The 15,280-nt window shown below is 39.8% G+C and overlaps 1 protein-coding gene across 1 annotated transcript; it reads right to left on the bottom strand.

The window, feature by feature from the left end:
* Window positions 1-2,463: 2,463 nt before the first annotated feature.
* On the bottom strand, window positions 2,464-15,216 carry EAF2 (ELL associated factor 2). Its single transcript, XM_030952342.1, has 6 exons — window positions 15,043-15,216; window positions 12,639-12,733; window positions 11,827-11,963; window positions 10,919-11,064; window positions 7,664-7,930; window positions 2,464-3,299 (listed from the first exon to the last, which is right to left on the bottom strand). The coding sequence occupies exons 1-6, from the start codon at window positions 15,143-15,145 to the stop codon at window positions 3,253-3,255; spliced, it is 795 nt and encodes a 264-aa protein (XP_030808202.1). The 5' UTR covers window positions 15,146-15,216; the 3' UTR covers window positions 2,464-3,252.
* Between the last annotated feature and the right edge of the window lie 64 nt (window positions 15,217-15,280).

Here is a 15,280-nt window from a genome sequence, read left to right as displayed (position 1 = left end):
CACACATAATCCCTATTTCAGGAATTAATGGAGGGTAAGTACTGCAACCTTGAAGTAGTTACCAGACAAACTGTGCTCGTACCAGGTGCCATGCAGAGAGAAGGGGCAGGTGGACTGTGGCTGCAGTGGTCTGTAGCATTGAAGACTAAAAAACTCTCAAGTTTTCAGCTGTATTGGGAAGATATTTTTGATTTATCAATATAAGTGATAAGCAGCTGCTCTTCAAATCCAAAACATACACAATAACTTAATTATAATGTCACAGAAAAATATACAATGTCTCAAAATATTATTCAAATATATCTGCTGCTTAGAGATACACAAAGTGCTTTAAATCTCTGGATGTAAAGACAAAATAAGTGAAAGAAATAAGATAGAGCCAGATATATTTCAAGTAATTTTGAAAGAGGTACTCAGAGGTTGTAGGAACAGTAGTCATGGAACTTACAGCTGTTACTGATTTTATTACTTTCTAGTTAAATTGATATCACATGAATACAACTGGTTTTAAAGGACAAGAATAGAATTTTCAAATCAGGGTCAAAAAACAAGAAAATTGCTCGAAAATCTCAATGCAATCCCCTTCTCACTCATGCCATTTGGGAACAACCTGCAGGAGATATGGAGGCTCAGCACTCCTCGGGGCACACAACCCCAGCCTTAGGGGAGGAAATGCCCCCTGGAAGTCACAAATGAGGCCCTTGCCAAGTCCTCTGCATGAGAAGAGGCTGCACAAGCTCCTTAGCTCACCTGCTGATGTTTGACAGGTACATGGATAAGGGGGGAGCCAATCACATACATTTGGGCTGGAAATGGCATGTAGAGCTTTATTCTTTAATGCATTTACATGTTATCTTTTTGCCCTTATTTCTCCAAGAACTGTTAGAGAATCTTATCTCCTGTCCCATTACTTAAAGGGAAGCTTTCCTGCATTATCACAACTGTGCATTTGACAAAATGCTTGACTGGCCACGAACCACTCTGTACTACATACTGTACAAAAGCTTCAATAACATTCTTCCCTTCCTAGAAAGCTTTCAACCCAAAGATCAAATCCTAAAGATAGCACAGGCTTAGTTACAGTCCTGAGACCCAGGAACCTGGAAATCTGCTTTACTCCCTGAGCTATATTTAAGCACCTGTATACATGTGAGCACAGTTATGTACAGACTGCACTCCACAGTTTTATCACTGAAGGAGTGATTATAATCCATGAATACATGTGCTCTGCATGATTTAGATTGTGGCCCGGTCAGTGCTTCCACACATCTGCTCACTCTGTATACCCTGAATGCCCTGTTATTTAGGAAAACCAGCAGCATTCTGGCTGGAATTAGAATTTAGCATCATCCTAAGGGAAGATTTTGATGCAAGTGAACCACTGGGGACAGAGAGAAGGCAAAGAGAAGACATTTCAGCTCAGGACAGTGCATTATCACAGACCCCTTTATTTAGCACACAGAGCTGCTCCTTAGTGCTAAGGTGCAACATCTCAGCCCCTCACACTGCCCTAGACTTTATCAGCAGCGTGTGCCAAGAGCCAGGTACTCTGCTAGAGTTCCTACACCAACAGCTAGGATCTATGAGAGACCTCAATCCTCTTTCCCTCAAGAATTTCCACTGTCTTACAGGGGTTATTACATAGCATCCTTCCTCAAGGTTGTGCATTAGCCCTTTAATAACACCTGCTCACCCATGGCTATTAACCTGAGTTTTTTCCTTTGAGTATGAATACAAGAACATTTTGCTTCTTACAATTCCAGTTTTAGGAAGCCAGAAGATTAATGAGCTGTGACCTGGTGCAGAGCATGAGGTCTGGAAGCATCAGAAAGCAGCATTTCCCATATTTCATTGGGCTGGTAGAGCAGAGTTCAGAGAATAAGCTCCTCTAGTACCCTCTATTGTATACATTTACTGAGTGTGCAGTTTTTTCCATGTCTGCGCATTCAGGCTGACATATGGGATTCAATCCTCACAGTTTAGACACAGAGCTGTGATCCAACCACTGCAATCCTGCAAAGGAGACTTCTGTGCAAGACTGAACAGACTTATCTTGTCAGAACTCACCCTACAGACATTTGCTACTGTTACAAAACTCTTAAGTGGTAAATTACAGGATGAAATTTAGAGTCTGATCCTCAGTTCTCCAGGTCTTGAAATATAATTTCAAATGTGGAAAAAGACCTTTTCTTGTCAATATGGTATTACTTCCCACTGGCATTTGGATGTAATCTGTAATAAACATTCAGTTGCATCACTGCAAACTTTTGGCAAGCTCTTACTAAGGGTCACCTCAGTGTAACAAAAGCAACAAACATTTCAGTCTTGTAGACAGGATGGAGAGTCCTTATTAGCTACTATTGCACTGCTTTATTTCTTTGTCTGACCCCTTCACTGGCACAACTACTTTAGGTAGAAATTTGAATTCTTAACCAGTAAAAACAGAATCTGATGCATGAAAATGATAAACATTTGCTTTATTAAATTACTTTTATACTTCTACAAAGAAATTTTCTGATTTCCATTACAGAATTAAATGAAGAAAATTCATTGCTGTCTCTGCAGTTACCTAAATTTAGATACAAAAAGGTTGTAAAAAGACTGCCCTATTCAAGTTACATAAAACAGGCAGAGAACAGACAAGTTCCCTTAGGAATCTTGAGGCTCAGAAATATATAAAGTCCCATTATATAATGAAATTAAGAATTCAGCAATGTGTTGAACAATTGTAAACTGTAACTGCACTAGTGGACCACATTATTCAGCAGTTTCCTTAAAGGTATGAACTGTGAACTGAACAAAAAGTGTAGCTGACACAGCAGACCTCATTTAGTTGTTCTCCCTTTCTCCCCCTCCACGTCAAAGTTGTGAGATCAGCATTTAAATGATAGGAAGGAAACTTGCCTCCATAAATATCAGAAATTTCTCCATTCCATAGCTATTTATATAAAGTAACTAGCTGTTACAAATCAGTTTCAAGTAAAACAGGTGGCTGAGGCAAAAATAATCAAAATCAGATCATACACAATTTTACTGTAAATACAGTAATTTGAAAGATAAACACATAACCATAGCACTGACAGGATATCAATGCTGCTGTATTATAGACATGATGTGTCAGTAGAAAATTAGGATGTCTATTATCAAAATTGAGGACATTCATTCCAGTCTCTGGTAATCTAATCTTAGTGCAAAACAGATGCTAAGACATATTTAGCAAAAAAGGTGATACGTTTAAGGCCAAAAAGTTGTTCAGTCATCACTATCGCTTCCAGATTCACTCAGCTGCAAGTCATTTCCTAGAAGAAAAAGAGTCAACATATTAGTCATTTTCAAGGGAATCATTTTCTTCTTTCATGATACTCCCTTTCCCAATTAAGGCTTACAAAAGCTAATAGCAAACAGGTAAGGGGGGGCTGGACTAGATGATCTTTCAAGTCTCTTTTAACCCAAACTATTTTATGATAAAAGAATAAGCGGATGTAGAACCAAACTCACAGTGACAGAACCTTAGAGAGATCATTTTTCTACAATTTTAAAATCTTGGCAAGGAAGCCATTAGCATATTTGCACAAGGGCATTTATTTAACACCACCAGATCACAAAAGACAACACCTAGCTATCTCTGCCACCCACATTTTCATGCTTCACAAGTGGAAAAACTGCTGGCGAATGCAGTTTTATGAAAAACAAGTGTTGGGTTTTTTTGGAAACACATCTGAATGCCACTCAGCTGTGCTTGAAAACAAAGTGGTGTCTCAATCAAGAAGAGCAGCTCTTTGACATACCACTTAAAGATGTATCAGTGACCTACTATTTCAAACTGGTTTTGGAACAAGTGAGCAAACAAAACATCAAAAGAAATTTTACAAAGCACTTTAATTTGGTGGCTCTCTCTATATATTTCAAAATGAGGAAGTAAAAAGGCTACACTGTGCTTGCTGTGGATGTCCATAAGCTCAGGAGGTGTGAGGAAGGGAATCTTCCCAGAATGACAGATAGCTAACAAAAAATACAGCAGCAAGCTCTACACAATCTACATCATATCTAGCAACTTCCCACACGCTTTTAGGAGTCTATTCCAACTATTATGTTTTTACCCACACCTCCCTTGCCAAACAACCATTACAAAAGAAAAAAAAATCATCTCAGGCTGTGCAGAAATGGCCTAAAAACAAAAGAAAAATCGCTGAAACTGAGAAAATTGAGTCAACACACTATTCTCACATGAAAACCCCACAAGACTCAGATTGGATCTTTTACTGTCAGGCATATAATTTCTGCCAGAACACTGGAGTCTTTAACATGGCTGCATTTAGCCTTCCTTTGTTTTCCACTGTGTCATCAATAAAGCTTAGAAAGTGGTACATGCTTCTCTGCAACAACAAAAACACTTTATATAAGAAAAGTATAGTGAAAATGGTTGTTTCCAAAAATCTTTAAAGACAATTTTTTCTTTCCAATCCTCTATATAAAGAAAAAAATTATAGCCATATTATTTTAAGATTAATTTTAAAAGCACTTTAGAAAAAACAAAATCAAGTCTTTTGTCAATAATTATTCAGAACAATATAATACCCTAAAAGATCTTTCAAGACAGAGAATGGTATTGGTAAATTTAACTCATGTATTTATCACTCAAAAGAGAATTACAGTGAACTCTTAGAAATCCCAGGCCTGTTATGCACTAGCTACTTTATGGGAGGACAGGGAGTGTGAACAAGAAGATAACCTTCCAAATGGTGTTTCTGCAGCCTTCAAAAGTTATTTCAACACAGTTAATAGAAATTACACAAACCCTGTAACACCAGCCAAAAATACCAATGCTTGTGAAAACCAGCAGATGGGAAAAGCAAGAACTCCAAGTTCCAGAGTCAGAATTAATATGTTAGGATTTACTTCAGGCTAAGCTTTCTGCCTCATTTTTGCAATCCTATCTCAAAAAAACACCTTCAGAGAGAGGGCAAAATAGCACAATCTAGAGCTGGTGGCTTTCAGATGGATTTGGTGCCAAGACAGAAAGCTTATTTAATGAGGACCCTGAAGAAACATCTAGACTATTGTACTTATGAGGCAGCAATGAAGTGAGGGAAAACTGCTGAATTGTTTTCATGGTGCCAGCTGCTTATTAGCAATATTAATTGGGGAAATAGATTGCACTGCAAATTATATTTCCTATGTTTTTAAATCAGTGAATGTAATATATTCAACTAAATTCTTGCTAGTTATAGGGGACAGGGAAACTCATAGGAGTGATCACTGTCTCACAAATCTTAGTGGTCACCAAAACCAAACTAATACAAGGAAAAATTTTTATTTGTCAAAGTAAAACAGCTGTGTTTGTACCAAGCATCAGAAGAAGTGAAGTTGTGCTGAATACTAAGTACCTAACACAAGGCCACAGAACAGCCCATCTATGCTGGGTTTTCTTTGGAAAGTTACTTTGTTTAACATAACTCTTGTTTAAACAAAAAGTAGACATAAAGCAACATATGATCAAATATTCATGAAGAACAGATTCATTAGTGTCACCATTTACAGACTTTATTATAAGGTAAGTTGTGAGCCTATATAATCAGCTTCTCAAGATAGAAAGGGGAAGAAGCAGTATTTTGGGAGTGAGGGGCAGTCTTGAGCCCCAGATTCCTGCAGAGGTAAATATGTATCTGACAGAAGTATTTAGTTACTATGCTCCAGACACCACCTCCTCCATTTTCCAAGTTCTACAAAATCTCAGCTGTATAATTTCTACATGCAAGATAAAACTCTGCTGTCTAAGCTTCCCCCAACCTTCTCCCTGCAGAAAGAAAGTCAAAGAAAAACTTCACTAATTACCTGGTATGGCCCTGATTCTACAGAGGTGCACAAAACTAGTCACAGACATAAGCACACACCTCAAAGCAAGATTAGACAAGCAAGCAGCTTGTGCTGACATTTGTTGATTCAGTATTTTATTTTTGCAAAACCTTATTTGAGATGGAAGAAATGACTGTACAAAATCTGACTGAGAACTCTTGCCATTCAAAGTAGAACAATGTGCTATCCGTTTAGTTTCTCCAGGTTTCACTCTCCTGCCAAATTCCCTCAGCAACAGAGCTGGAGAAGAGCAATTTTGGAAGTAGCTGGTTTGACCTTTAACTAGTGGAGGTGTCTTGTAAATGTTAACTGCACTGGAAGCTGGGGATGGAATTGTTTCAAGCAGTATCTGTAACCATAATAGAAGTAAATCTACAATAATCTCAAGAGCTGGGCAAGCTCAGAGGCCTAAGGTTCTACCTGTCAACATGGTTCTCAAGCAACATCAAGCCACCAACTTCCCCTGAAACAGTCATGATGTTGTCATGGTTTAAGCAGCATTTTCTCCCTATGCTGGAACTGGAGGACTTGGCCACCTGTGTTTGTATTTCTCACTGGAACCTTTTCCACCTGAGATTCTGTCACTGGGGATAAAGCTTAATAAAATTTTCATAACAGTTTTATTAAAGTGTGGAGAATGGGAAATGGCATTTGTCAGTAAGTGCTGAAATAAGTGGCACTCTAATGTTACACAAATTGTTAACATGAAGACATTGTTCTCTGCAGTGACAGTAAAATGAGAGCAGCATTTCGTTCTCTGCACACAAAGTCATAGGACTTTTCACTCTGATCTTATCTGTTCATGCAGTACATAATGAAATATCAATGCAGGTTATTTAAGTATTTAAATACTAGCTAAAAAAAAGAAAAAAGGAAAAGAACTGTCATTCATGTTATCCACTAAGAGCTGAAATAAAAGTAGATCTGCCAGAGTCTAAAATTTCAGTATAACAAGTTTACATATAAATGATAAACCATAATGATCTTAGGCTGCAAACCGGGGTTGATGGAAATCTCTTCAAACCAAGATCTGGCAGCTAAGCAGCTAATTAAAAAGGTAACCATTCTGGAAGAGTTATCATAGCTGAATACTCACTTCTATGTCTGAGTACTCCTGTTATTTAGGCAGTGAACTTAAGTTTCTCTACCTAATGGGATTTTATTTTTCGTGTGAGAGTTTTCTAAATTTTCCTTTTTTTGAATACATTGAGCATGCAATTCCAGGCTGTGCAGCAACTCCCATTGAACATCACAGCTACTCTTCAAATTACATTTTTAGTTGCCTGAATGTGTGGAATAAGATAATATCACCTGAAAGCAAATCACCTCCTTCCTCATATGCAAAGGGCAGTTTTGCCATGTTGGCCAGTGGAACACTGCCATGAATAATTGTAACTGACACAGCTAAGTATACACCATCTTTTCTGTAACTCAGAGTATTGCAACCATAGTATCCTTCCCATAATTCTATCCAAGAAATGAAAAGCATATGTTTAGGGAGTGCCCTGTTAGTTCAAGAATTTTCAATACAAAATTACTGTTCTCCAGTCCCAATGTATAGAAATGGGAGGAAGTCAGAACAGTTTAGGAAATATTTTCAACTGCTTCAGCTTTAATTTAATATTTCTGAGAGCCACGAACCTTCTAGCCCAGTGTCTAATTCAGCCTGCTGCTGAACAATCAAACCCTAGCATCACTTCCCACAGTTTTAATTATAACAGAGACATACTTAAAAACAATATGGTTTCCTTTCAGAATCTTGATGTCTGGAATTGTGCACTAAGAAAAGAACAGCCTTTGTACTTACGTAGTGTATTCATCATATGACCACTGCTCTCTTGGGATCTGTTATGACTGGCATCTTTGTCAGGAACAGCCTGTTGTGGCATGGCAGACACAGTAGGCTGAGGCTGCAAATACGGCATCGACATCGGAAGAGAGGGCTTCATTTCCTCATCTTCAGAATCACTAGAACTATTTTCACTACTTGATGAAGAGGATGAAGAACTTTTAGAGTCAGATGAACTATCAGAGCTACTCAGCTGGTCCATGATACTGGCTTCTGCTTTTAGCTCTGCAAACAAAAGGATTTGTTTCTCATTTTACATTCATTATAATTGAAATAAAAGGAAGAGGGGAAAAAAGGGAAAAAAAATCAACAGACATCAGGCACACAATACAGCAACTTAAAAAAACCCCAGACCAAACCCACCAAAGATCTCCAGAACAAAGAAAAGGGCACAAGTGGAATCCAGCCTGTCATGTGGTTTTCGAATCTCATAGCTTGAGCACTTTCTCCCTTTCAAGCAAAGTGTTAGAACAAGGGTGACTGTGAACACAAATGCTTAACCCCACATTCCATGGGGTAATGCATCCCACATAGCCTTTAATTTCTGCAACTAGCAGAAGATGTTCTGTGTTTTTCTTAGCACCCCAAATATGGCTTTCACTGACTAAAAACTGCAGTTACAATCCACAGATCAGTCACTGCAAGATGTCTGCAGCTGCACCCAAAATGCCTGCCAGCAATTCAGCATTGCAATCAATACATTTGTTTGGACCACGTGACATTTTGCTCAAAATTAAGTTAAGCATGAAGAATATCCAAAAAAGCCACAAATCCAACACTAGACATTTGTTAAGATGGTCTTACAAGCTCTTAGAATACTTCAGGAACAGCTTTGATATAGCAGACACAATAAAGCAAGTAAGAGAGTAGCTCATCTCTCTTCAAATTTACCCAATACAGAACAGGTTGAAGGTGAAAGTCACCAAGATGCAAGACAGTGCAAAGCTTAAGAGAAGAAGGGAGGAGGAATAAAATGATTAATCTTCAACACAAACTTCCATGAAACAGACTCTAAGTTATCAAAGGCCACTCTAAAGGAAAGGCCATCTTTATCAAAGGCCTGTCTAAAAGAAAATGGTGTTCAGGAAAAATAGCACCTAAGAGTGCAGCTATGGCTGCAGGGACAAATTAACCCAATGCTAGGAAAGAAAAGAAAGAAAATGAAAGACTGAACTACTCAAACATAAGGAAAAAAGGGGAGCAGAAAGAAAAAAAATTGGAAGCATATAAGTGCCCTTCTTTTACTAAGGACACGTATAAGAGAACATGATCCTCTGCATATCTGGAGCTGTAAGACACCTAACTAAAAGACACCACTTGAGTCCTAAGCATTCAATTCCACTTCCCCCTAAGCAATGTCTAATATAAGAAAAATTTTAAGTGCCTGGCCAATACCAAAAGCTAAGAAATAAGATCTCTGCCTTGAATTTTGATGGAATTTAAATTAAGTAATTTTAACCAGTGAAGGAAGAGCAGTACATATACTAGAGGATAATGGCAGAATGAGCTGCCCCACCAGCTCATAAAACAAAGTTAGTAACAAGTTCCAGGTAGTGTACTTAAGCAGGAATGTGTCAGTTACACAACCATGGGATGAAGAATGATTAGCAGGCAACACTTCTGAAGAGTCTGAGAGTTACAGTGGATCCCTACACTGTTCTGGGCTTCATGCTGTGCGGAAATGACTTGCTACTGTTTGGTCTTGTGATACTACAGACATGATACTATTTGTTCTTTGTGTAAAAAGATGAATAGTGCCTGTAAGGCAGCCTTCTTTCTCACGTCAGCACTGCAAGAACTTCAGAAGCTGTGCTTAGGGACTATACTTTAGGAAGTTTTTGGACTCATTGCAAGAAAGCTAAAGGAAATTGACAACAAATCAGATTTAGAAAGGAAACTTCTAAGGAAAGATTGAACCAATGGGTGTAATTTTGCATAAAAAATGGGAAAGACAGTAGTTTGAGTCTGTGAAGGACTGCTCAAAAGCAGCACAGTAATCTGCTCTGTACTTGCATGATAAATATGAAAGTAGTAATAGGCTTGCTGTCAAACTATCTTTACAGGAGAACCCAAACAGCCATGAGAGCAAAGCCCTGGAATGGCCTGCCAGCAAGTACAAGGATCTGTCATTGGAAGGTTCTAAGAACAGGTTAAAAGTTACGTCAGAAATCTGACTTTAGGACAGAAAGATGGACTAGATGACTTGATAATATCTCTACCATCCTTTTAATTTTTTCAGCATTTTAAATGCTCAGAAGTGGACTGGCACTACAGAAGAGTTTGTTACATTGGCAGTCACTTTGGAGACTTTCAGTATTTGATACCACCACTTGCCCCAAAAGAACAGACCACCTAGAAAAGGCGTAATTTTATTTCATGTGCTCATGTTTTCCTTCCTCTTTGGAACCTGAGATGAATTGTAGTACTGTTCTGCAATATAGATTGCTGGTCAGAGCTTAAAACCAAAATGGAAACAAAAACCATCTTCATAATGATACATCTAAAAAAAAACCTGTTTAAAGGAATTCAGAACAACTTAGGAAGCAGATGTCAGTTCCAGTCAATGAAACTGCCACCTGTCAGCATTTCTGTAGCAAGTAATTACCACCTGCCATCTTCCTTGTCCTCCCAAAGGAAATAAGGCCTCCTATTAAGTGAAATATGAGTGTCACACCAAACCAGAGTCTCTCAAGGAAACAGCACATAGCACTGCTCAAGGGTTGATTTATGCAAGTTTTTTGATGTCTTTTTCATTGGAGCCTCATCTTCCACAAGGCTCTATCTGGTAATTTAAAGTGCATGTTGAGTTGTAAAGTACTGTAACATATTTGCTGAGTGCGCAGAAAGAAAAAGGAGCAATGTCAAAATGGAAGTGACTTAGTTCCAGTACCACAATACAACCAAGCATATACTTGATTAAAGTAGCAGTGGAAGACAGAGTCAAGGAGACAGCAGCAGGACCCTTGGCGTTATTAAGCCTAATGGTTCAGCTAGTTTTTTACTGTAACAAGCTACAAATGCTGCTTTTTTACCCACTTGAGCCACAGTGGTCATTTCCATATCAGAGTGAAGTTGCTCACATAATCAGCTTCTAGTGTGAAACTCAAATAACACAAAACAAAACAAAAACAACCTACACATGCAAAACCCTCTAAAAAACTAATTGCTTGTTAACAGCAAAATTTCTGAAACTTATGTGCCAGTGGAGTTTACCTCGTTCAATATCATCCATAGGTGAAGATGGAAATGTTTTTTCCTTTGATGGAGAGCTTTTAACGTTGTTTGGAACCTTTGTTGCATTTCGCATTTGCTGCTGTTGCTGCTCAATGCGAGACTGGACTTTACTACTTCCTTCAGCTCTGTGTGTAAGAGGGAAAGATTTTTAATTACTAGAAGGCAAGAGGCAAGGAAAAAGGCAAGAACACAAGGGATATGGTACCATGGATTTATTTCTCATGCCTTTCTAAATAGCATCATTTGATTCTTAGGTAAGTTATTATACTGGTAAGTTATTATACTAATACATATAATACATTAATATATACTATTAATATTGTATATGTATTTAAAATTATTTTTATACAGTGCTATTAACTTTATAATATTTTGTCAGTTGATTTGTTTTTATACCTTGCTACCCAGGATCACATAATAATAATTCTGCTGGAAGTTACTTATATGGACACAGCAGCAGAAAAAAATATTTAAAAACTTGTTACGAGAAAAACAAGCCATTACAATTACTGAGACCTGTCACAAATTTTTCTGTTTTTTAATTTCCTCATTTACAAGTTACAAGACAGTAGGCAAACTACTAGCCAAACAGATCTTTTTTTCCTCCCTCTAAACACGCCAGAAAAGTTACTATTTCTTTCAATAATATAACATGCTTTGGTTAACAAAAAAATACATTTTGATTTCTTCTGCAGTCACAATTTGAAATATGTGAAGTCAGTTTGCTGAGAAAGCAAGCTTTTCACTCCTTTGAGCAAGGCCAAGTACTTTCTAAAATTATGTTTTCCTAAAAATAGTGATATGTAGTTATATATCTCAATTTAGACTCATTAACACTGATTTTCAAAATGAGTAAAGCACAGTTGTTTCTCCTGTAAATCACCCACCTGGTTTTTTTCACAGTGATGTTGCTACTAAGTTTCTCTAGGCGACATTCTCCAGTGTCATGGTTGATAATTAAGATACATTCTTTTAGGTAAGGCTTCTTTGAGCCCTTGAACACAGTCACTGGTGGAGTTGAGCCCTATTAAATCAGAAGTCCAGTAAGTGTTATTCCTGTAGTCGTTTTTCTTAGAAACAGCAATCCTTCAGTGGTGACAAACTCACTACAAGTGATCATTTCTGGCCATTAAAAATGTTTATTAATTCAAATTAGATTCACAGTAGCCATGTCCAAAGCCAGCTGGTGTTTGACTGGAATGGGGTTTTACTCACTTAGCTTAGTTTGAAACTGATTAAATGCTTATTTCCCAATATTTCCTTATTTCTCTCTAGGACTCCTCTCACCAAAAGGGGTTTCAGTTCCCATATCAGCAGAGCAGTAAAGCATGGCAAGTAGTAAATTTTCCCTTTCCAGTCTTTCCTGCTTTAGAGCTGCACTAGAGCAATAAATACCAAGGGGAAGCTTGCACTGCCAACATACACATGAAGCTTTTCTGTGTACGCAACACTTCTGGGTCATCCTACAGCATATTTCCAGTGCAGCAAATACACTTAAAGTTACAGTGCAGCTGTTTAACCTTTGGGTCTTTTGTAATCTTACAGTCTTAGAGCAATTGTTTTTTACTCTAAAAATCACTCAGGCAGCTCTGAAACAGCACTAAAACTTTATACTCTTCCATAGTCAGGGTATATACTTAGGAAACAACAAAATAAATCATTCTTTTAAGCCTGCCACTCTTCAGCCACATCAACTCACCTCAATATTTGGCAGCGTTATTGTCACCTGTTCACCTTTGCCAACTTCAAGGTCTCCTTCACAGGACATATCAATAGATGCCGGCTTAAAGTCATCTAAATATAAAAACAAACCAGATTATTTACAGGCTTTTCAGGAATCTTATAAATGCAGGCACCACTTAATTGCAGTTGGAGGCTATTAAGTAAAAGCCTTTTTTGCTAGTGTATCATCTAGCATTCCCCTGAGCAAATAATTCCATAAGTCAATAGAATTCAAAGTCAAGCTGCTTTTCTCGGGATCCATTATAAGTGTTTAAATCTTTCAGTTAAAAATACAAAAACACCTTTAGGTTTTAATGGATAAGAAAGCCAAATAAGCTATGTTATATTTCAAAAAGTACATTCTCATGTAATTATTTTCAGAAGAACCAATAAATAGTTCCTGAAAATGCTGATCCCAAACATGGGAGATGTAGACAAGTGTCAGAAGATGCAAAGAACAACATCAATGCCCAATATGCATTTCTCTTTCTGTTTTTAACTTTACCGTAACAAGCACATCAGAACCTGACAAAAACTTGGTGTTTTAGTATAGTTATTTCTGTTGAAAGTGAAATTCCTCCCCAATTTAACACTGATTTACATTTTGGGGTTTTTTTTCAGCATCTGAAGGACTTGTTAAAATAAGTTTTGAGCAAAAGAGGGTATCGATTTCTGGTCCTTTTCAAAATTCTGAGGCATTGCAAATGAGCATATGTTCAGGCATCAGCCCGGTAGCTCTGTCACATACCATTACCTACAAGGTATTATTTCCACCACAAATAAATTGGGAAAGGCTACAGCCAAAACTCTGCCTGTGCTGATTTAGGGAGACAGGATAGCATCAAAAGGTTCTTCAAGGCCTGTGATAACATATGTGGGCTTGAGCCCACGGCTCAGGTACGGCAGGACCAGTCTCTCCCCCCGGGATGCTGGTGCCCTGCCAGGAGGCGCGGAGGGGACCCATCGGCCGGCACAGGCTCCTCGCCTCGCTGCCTGCCCCATCTCATGCTGCTGGTCACTGACGGCGGCATTCCTGCAGCTGGGGAGCTTCCCAGTTCCCCAGCTCGGCCTGCAGCCACGGGCCAGGCGCACAGACCGCAGCTGGAAGCACGGCTCCAGCCAGCACACCAACCGGGCAGGAAAACCAGGCTGCAGGAGCTGCTGGGCAGGGCCGTGCAGGAGGAGGCTCGCAGCTCAGACACAGGTGACAGCCCCTGCTAACCTTGTTTGGGCAAACCCCTAAATGTCGTCTTGCAGGAATAAGCATACAACAGTTTCAAAGTTTCTCATCAAATCAGAGAATATTTGCTTTTATATATGGCCACTGGGCTGTTAATAATAGAGAAAATGAAGATATTGATACTTCCAATCTTAACTTCTAACCAACAGCTGTTGTCCCTTTTACTCAACTGCTTAAAAAAGTCAGGTGTTGGAGGGTATTTCTTCTGCATGTGCCTTTGATAGAACTGATGAAGGTGCCAGTTTCTATGTCTCATTTGTTGGAAAGGAAGAGAGATTTCAAAACAGATTTCAGAATAAATCATCACATTAGAAGAGTCAGCATGAAACTCTAAGGGTAGGAGGTACCAGACGGGGTTGTTAGTCCTCTTTAAAATTTGGGTAAATATCAAATTGCAGCATTTGTTTAAATCCATGTATAGCTTTTTTCCCCCCTTTCCTCCGCTTCTACATTTGGAGACAATCTAAGTGCCGTTCCCTTTGCTCACAGAGAGCACATTACCCATCCTGCACACCGGACACTCTCCAGAGAACATATGTTCTCTGAATCTTGGGGATAGCATTCTATAAATAACCAGACAACAAAACCAGAAGCTGCAGTCCTAAATTACCAAGGACTATAATCCTGGGAGCATTTGTTTCCTAGCTACCCTCAGAATCTTTGAGCACACACCTCTCTAGATAGTAATTATGTACTCAGGGAGGGCGTACTGGCTCCGTGATTAACACCGCCTGCCTTTTAACCTTTGGTTGCTGAATTACACGGAACTTCTAAACACTGAGCGCAAGCAGACAGAGCCACAGGTTCAGCTTAGCTCGGTTTCCAGCAGAACCGCAGGGAGACACTATGGAAAAGGCATAAAAAGCGAAGTTAGTGCCCAGCGGACAGCGAGGGGCAGCTCTAGGATACAATGGCCGTACGTGCTCCCAGCACCGACTGAAACCTGCGCGGCTCCCGAAATCCGGGACCAGCGCTCCACGGCACTGAGCGCCCAGCTGCGCCCCAGCACCCCGGCACAGAGGCAGCCGCCGAGAGCGGCCGCAGCCACCCCCGCCCTCCAGGGGACTGCGGGCACCGGGGGCCGCCGAACCCCTCCTCGACCCCCGCAGCCCCCGAGAGCTGCCCCAACCCCAGCACTCACAGCGGACGGTGTGGAAGGCGCAGCGCGGCTGCTTCTCGAAGCTCTCCCCCAGTTTTAGCACCCGCGCCTTGGGGTCGTAGAGCGACGGGACCGCTCCGTTCATCGCGGCAGCGCCTCACACCATGGCGGGCCCTGGGGCCGCCGCCGCCGCCCGCACCGAGCATCCCTCACGCCGCCCGGGCCGCCGGGACCCGCCCACGCGGGCTCCGATAGGCCGGGAGGGGCATAGCCCCGCCTT

This window comes from Camarhynchus parvulus, chromosome 7, assembly GCF_901933205.1.
Source record: "Camarhynchus parvulus chromosome 7, STF_HiC, whole genome shotgun sequence".
Classification (NCBI taxonomy): domain Eukaryota; kingdom Metazoa; phylum Chordata; class Aves; order Passeriformes; family Thraupidae; genus Camarhynchus; species Camarhynchus parvulus.
This window is presented reverse-complemented; position numbering and strand designations above follow the sequence as displayed.

Coding starts and splice junctions, on each gene's coding strand:
- EAF2 (XM_030952342.1), bottom strand. CDS start 15,145: ATGAACGGAGCGGTCCCGTCGCTCTACGACCCCAAGGCGCGGGTGCTA. Junction 11,964..12,638: donor TAACGCTGCCAAATATTGAG/GTGAGTTGATGT, acceptor CTGATTTAATAG/GGCTCAACTCCACCAGTGAC. Junction 11,065..11,826: donor ATCACTGTGAAAAAAACCAG/GTGGGTGATTTA, acceptor TCTTACACACAG/AGCTGAAGGAAGTAGTAAAG.